Below are 5,323 nucleotides of genomic sequence, written 5' to 3'. Positions count from 1 at the left end.
CCAGACTGCCGAATCCTTCTATTGGCTTTAGCTGGAATTCATTCTTCTTTTTTTTTTTCCACAGAAAGAAGGTTTGGATTTTTTTTCCCACATCACTTCCAACTTTGTGCTTTCAGGGATGACGTGAAGAGGAGGAATAATCACGGGGACTGATGCCAATGCACATACCTGAAAGACATGCAAATGCTTGATAAAATGTTAACCGAGGTAAAAACAGCATGGTACGCTCAAATGAGAAAAGATATGAAACTGATGTTTTGCACATCATAACCAAATTGATTGTTGTGCAGGCTCACGTTTAGATTTTTGTCTCATAAGCACGTTTACAGACCAGTTCCTTCATGAGAGATAGCATGAAATAATTGCATTCATCAGGGGAAAAAAAAGAACTGAAAATATAGGGCTGAGAGCAACAGCTCTCAAAAATCTATTTGGAAAGATTTTCAGTCATTTCTGTACATCTCTTTGTATGTTGACACTGCCCCCTAGTGTCTGGCAAACACTGGTGCAATAATATTGAACAATACTGAAAATGGATTGATGTTTCAGGCTGAGAACAAAGAGTTTATACGTCACTATATTGTTTAATTTCACTTTGCAAAAACAGGATGGAGAATAAAAGCATAGTTCTTCTTGAACGACATAGTTATGTACTTGTTGCAATAACACATTTCCATTTTACAACACCGCCAAAATAAAAGTTTGAGGAGATGGGCAGTACACATGGACAACTTTGAAGGAAGAGACGTGCTATCCTACCTCTGCATGCCACATTTCTAAGTCTAATACAAACTATAATTTCTTTATTGGCTTTACGAAAACATTATTTTGTAGTTCTGTCACTTCCAAGTAGTGAAAAAGTGCTCAGATCTGTTCAGTGACTTTCCACTGACGGGGAAGAACATCATTGCAGGATGGAGTCAACCTGGAAAGACATTATATTCTTCACAACAGCAGCCAATATAATCATGGATGATTATGACTAATAATTTACAATACCGTGAAGAACAAGGCTCTCTGTTTCAGTGTGATCTACAATTCTGACACTGAATCGACACGGAAATTAATATTAAGACACTCAAATCAATTTACGTTGACCATGTTTGTCATTAACTATACATAATAAATTTGAAAGTTGGTTAATCTTTTGGCTGCCTCGCATCAAATTTGCCAACACAAACAGATAAAACTAACTTTAAATACCTTTAACCCATTTTAAGTATTTAGTCAGATTAGGTAGGACATAAAAGGCGATACTGAAAGAAGTTCCTCAGGTTTATTTTGCAAACAAAATGAAAAGTGCTAATTCTTCCAATATCTTTTCAAATGGGATTAGGACCTATGTCGGGCTCCTGCTGATCATCCATGTAGTAGGGATCGCCTTGATGGACTCTGTGATTGTGCACCCTCAGGTTCCCCCTGTGGGCAAATCTCTTCCCACACTCTGTGCAAGCAAACGGCCTCTTCCCCATGTGAACGTCCCGTTGGTGGGCTCTCAGGTTCCCGCTGCGGGCGAAGCGTTTCCCACACTGAGCACAACCAAAGGGGCGCTCCCCTGTATGAGTGCGCGTGTGCACAGTAAGCTCAGAGGGAGTGAGGAAGCTCTTGTCACAAAACTGACAGGGATGCAGTCTGACTCCTGTGTGGCGTAAAAGGTGCCTGCGCTGGTGGGAGGGGTAGGTGAAACACTTTGTGCAGTATGGGCAGGTGTACGGTCGTCCATTCCCTCCACCCGGAGCTGGAGGGTGGCTCAGAGTGTTTGTGTGTCGTACAGTGAGCGACTGTGAATTAGACTGCGGTCGGAGAGGGTCTCTGTTGCCAAAGGTCGCGACCCGCCTCGTGTGATTGACGGGGCCTCTCCCACCCCTGTCGTCTCTGGGTCTCCATGGTGATTCACCCGAGAGGGCTTGGGGCTGGTCCTGCCGAGCCCCTCTCTGTCCAACGCCCTGGCTCTGTGCCGAGTTCTGATTGGAGTTCTGGTTCTCAGGCTCCTGGTCCAAGAAAGGGAAAGAGCTATCGTCATCTTCGTTGCTGGTCTCGTCCGAGCCAAAAGCAGGTCGGAAGGAGGGTGCGTCTGTGCCGGCGTTGCTGCTAGCTGGAGCAGAGCAGCTGGTGCCATCTGCCCGCAGGTTCTCCAAACCGGACACCCCACCTCGGGTGGCGTGCAACCCCGGTAACCACTCACCTGGTTGAGCTAGGTTTGGGTCAGGCCTCGGGGAGCATCGCCCGCTCTGCGAGATGGAGAGAAAGTCTTGATCCTGGAGGGGTCTGTGGTCTGCATTGCGACTGCTCTGATCCCAGTGAGATACTGCATAGAAATTGAGGGGGAAGAAAGTCAGCTCATTAACTTTCATTCTGCCGGTAATCAAAAAGAAATTTCAAGGTGAACTTGCTCCAGCATTGATTAGGCTGAACGGTCGATAGTGAGAGAAGTGACTTTCTTACGTTTGGTCTTGGCTTGTGTAGCAGACAGAGCATCAATCTGCCTCTGATCGCCAGCACCGAGGCTTCCTTCTGGGGCTTGAACTGTGACAGACCCCAGCGTTGGCCGTGATCCACCACTCTGCAAAGATCATTTAAAACAAATCTGTAAGATTTTCAGAAGGCAGCAGCAAGGCATGTGTCACTGCGCTTGCTGCTCAAAAACGGTGAGGGCTTACTAGGCAGCAAACTTCCGAATCATGGAGAGTCAGAACAAGATCGGACCTCATGTTTCACTGAAGCTCCATCCTGACCCGTGACCTCCTCTTTCAGCCGGCTGAGACTCTGGGCGAGTCCTTCCACCGAGTCTGAATGAGAAGACGCGTCCTTTCCCACGTTCAGTCCTGTACGGGAGAACAGGAGTTTGTCAGTGTCAGCGAAGTCTCTGGAGCTAATTCAGCAATGAATGAAGTCAACATACTTATGGACAAAACAAATGGATGGAAAATGGGGTTACACAAAAGGATAAGCAGGTGTAAATAACAAGATGGATTGAAGATACAAGATTATTCCTAAATTGGTGCGCGAGCTGTCCCACAAAGTGACTCGAGCAAAACAAAGTGAGGTGGAATAAAATACCGGATCCCGTCAGGGTCTGCTGCCTCCCGCTGCCCTCCCTGTCTCCCGCTGACACCTCTCCTTCCTCGCTCCCTCCACCCTTCGCCTTCTGCCTCCTCTCGACTTTCTCCAGCTTGCAGCGGAGGACGGAGATCTCCTCGGTTTTCTGGGCCAGCTCCGCCTGCTGTTCACACAGGCTGCTCTCGAAGATTTTGGCGATCTCGCACACGGCGGCCGCCAGCAGCGAGTCCATGACGGTGGCCAGCTGCGCGTGGAAAGCGCTCCTCACGGACTCCATTGTTCTTTGTTTCAAAAGACGATGTTTTTTTTTTTTTTTTTTTTTTTTATAAATGTTAACGATTAATCGACCGCGCTTGTTTTTTTTCCCTCCCGACGGACCGACCACGACACACTCCTCCGCCTTAGCCTCTTATGAACCGCCGTGAGACGTCGCCATGCTGAATGCCTACTTTACGCCATTTCCAGCAGCGATTTTCTCTTTTGCTGTTCAAAAAAAAAAATATATATATATATATAAATATATATATTTATATTTATAGTCAACCTGTGCTGCGTTTCAGTGATCTGAATAAAGCGACGGGATCAAGGCGACCATTATCTAGGAGGCTAACGCTCCTGGTATAAACAGCGATGTCAGGCAGTACAGTGCGAAGCAGGGAGCCGATCTGCATTGTACAAGAACGTAAACATAGTTACCCTCTGATGGCGATGAGGAAACGGGTTGTAAACACGTTGTGCGGCCGGTGGACAGCTTTAACGCCGGGCTAGCTAACGTGACATCTGGTCAACGTGTAAACAAGGCAGCCGACGGCGCATAGCACGCTCGAGCTAGCACTAAAGCTAATTGTCTAAACGCAATGACAACAACCACAAAAGAAACGCTGGTCGGTCATGGATGTTGGCGGTCGGTGGCCAAACAGCTTCACTAGCTGCCGTTCAATTAATTCATGAATACACTTCACATTTGGAGATGCGGTTACTCGCCGTCCAGCGAGCAGGTCGGTACCTGTGACGTGAGCGTCATCGTCTTGCCAACTCTCGCGAGAAGACACTGAAAGGTTTCAGACACTGCAGGTGGGGAGGTCCAAAATAAATGTGCTGTGGACAAGATATGCGCCAACATTTTTACAGAACAATTTAGGGAACAAAGCATACTGTTGGAAATTCAAAAAAATAATCCCAATCCACAATGTTTAAATGTATGCAAATCAAGTTGTAAAATATAGATTTGTATTTGATGTTGACAAAAATTGCAATTTATTGCTGTTGATCTTTTCATCCACAACATGGGCCAAAAATCATTCGCATTCTTTTTTAATATTATTTGATACACAGCTGAATGTTTCATTGTATCTTTGAAGCAAAATCATGTCTTTACAAATCACATTAACCATTATTTTATTGCAGATTGACTAAAGACAGCATATCAAATGTTGAAACTGAGAAATGTTATTGTTTCATAAAAAAAAATGTATGCTTATGTTGAATTTGATGTCAGCAATATGTCTCAAGAAAGTGTGGACAGGGGCATGTTTACCACTGTGTTGCACCATTTCTTCTTTTTATAACACTGTGAACATCTGGGAGCTGAGGAGACCAGTTTCTGAAGTTTTGGAAAGTTGCCTTATTATTCCCTTCGATATCATTTTAGCTGCTCAACAGTTTCAGGTCCCCTTTGTCCAATTTTTCATTTTAATAATGCGCCGCGTTTTTTAAATTGGAGACAGGTCTGGACTGCCGGCAGGCCAATTTAGCACCCCGACTCTTCTGCCAGAGCCAAGCAGTTTAAATACGTGCAGAATGCGGTTCGGCATTGTTTTGCAGAAATAAACAAGGCCTTGCCTGAAAGAGATGTTGTCTGGGTGGCAGCATATGTTGCTCCAAAACCTGTAAATATCTTTAAGCATTAATGGTTCCTTCCCAGATGTGTCAGCTACCAATGCCATGTGCACTAATGCATCCCTGTACCGTCACAGAGGCTGGCTTTTCAACTGAGTGCTGATAACAAGCTGGATGGTCCCTCTTGCTCCCTTGAGGATGCAGCGTCCATGATTTCCAAAAAGAATCTCAAATTTTGATTTGTCAGACCACAGGACAGTTTTCCACTTCGCCTCAGTCCATTTTAAATGAGCTGAAATAAACCCAGAGAAGGCGGCGGTGTTTCTGGATCATGTTTATATCTGGTTTCTTCTTTGCATGGTGGAGTTTTAACCTGCATTTGTGGATGCAGCAATAAACTGTGTTCACAGACGATAGTTTTTAG

The 5,323-nt window shown here is 45.3% G+C and overlaps 1 protein-coding gene across 1 annotated transcript; it reads right to left on the bottom strand.

The window, feature by feature from the left end:
- Positions 1 to 396: 396 nt before the first annotated feature.
- Positions 397 to 4,090, bottom strand: LOC138211436 (uncharacterized). Its single transcript, XM_069171325.1, has 4 exons — positions 3,061 to 4,090; positions 2,707 to 2,825; positions 2,446 to 2,563; positions 397 to 2,308 (listed from the first exon to the last, which is right to left on the bottom strand). Exons 1-4 carry the CDS (start codon positions 3,335 to 3,337, stop codon positions 1,323 to 1,325), a joined length of 1,500 nt encoding a protein of 499 aa, XP_069027426.1. The 5' UTR covers positions 3,338 to 4,090; the 3' UTR covers positions 397 to 1,322.
- Positions 4,091 to 5,323: the final 1,233 nt, after the last annotated feature.

This window comes from Embiotoca jacksoni, unplaced genomic scaffold, assembly GCF_022577435.1.
Source record: "Embiotoca jacksoni isolate LCO1_2020_lvr unplaced genomic scaffold, fEmbJac1.0.p SCAF_5, whole genome shotgun sequence".
NCBI classification, from domain to species: Eukaryota; Metazoa; Chordata; class Actinopteri; family Embiotocidae; genus Embiotoca; species Embiotoca jacksoni.
Note: the sequence above shows the minus strand (reverse complement) of the source record. Positions and strands in the feature narration are given on the sequence as shown.

Bases quoted from the DNA above. Each gene is read 5' to 3' on its own strand.
- LOC138211436 (XM_069171325.1), bottom strand. From the start codon at position 3,337: ATGGAGTCCGTGAGGAGCGCTTTCCACGCGCAGCTGGCCACCGTCATG. The intron at 2,826-3,060 runs GTATTTTATTCC...TCTCCCGTACAG, and splicing joins GCAGACCCTGACGGGATCCG to GACTGAACGTGGGAAAGGAC. The intron at 2,564-2,706 runs GTCCGATCTTGT...TGATCTTTGCAG, and splicing joins GAGCTTCAGTGAAACATGAG to AGTGGTGGATCACGGCCAAC.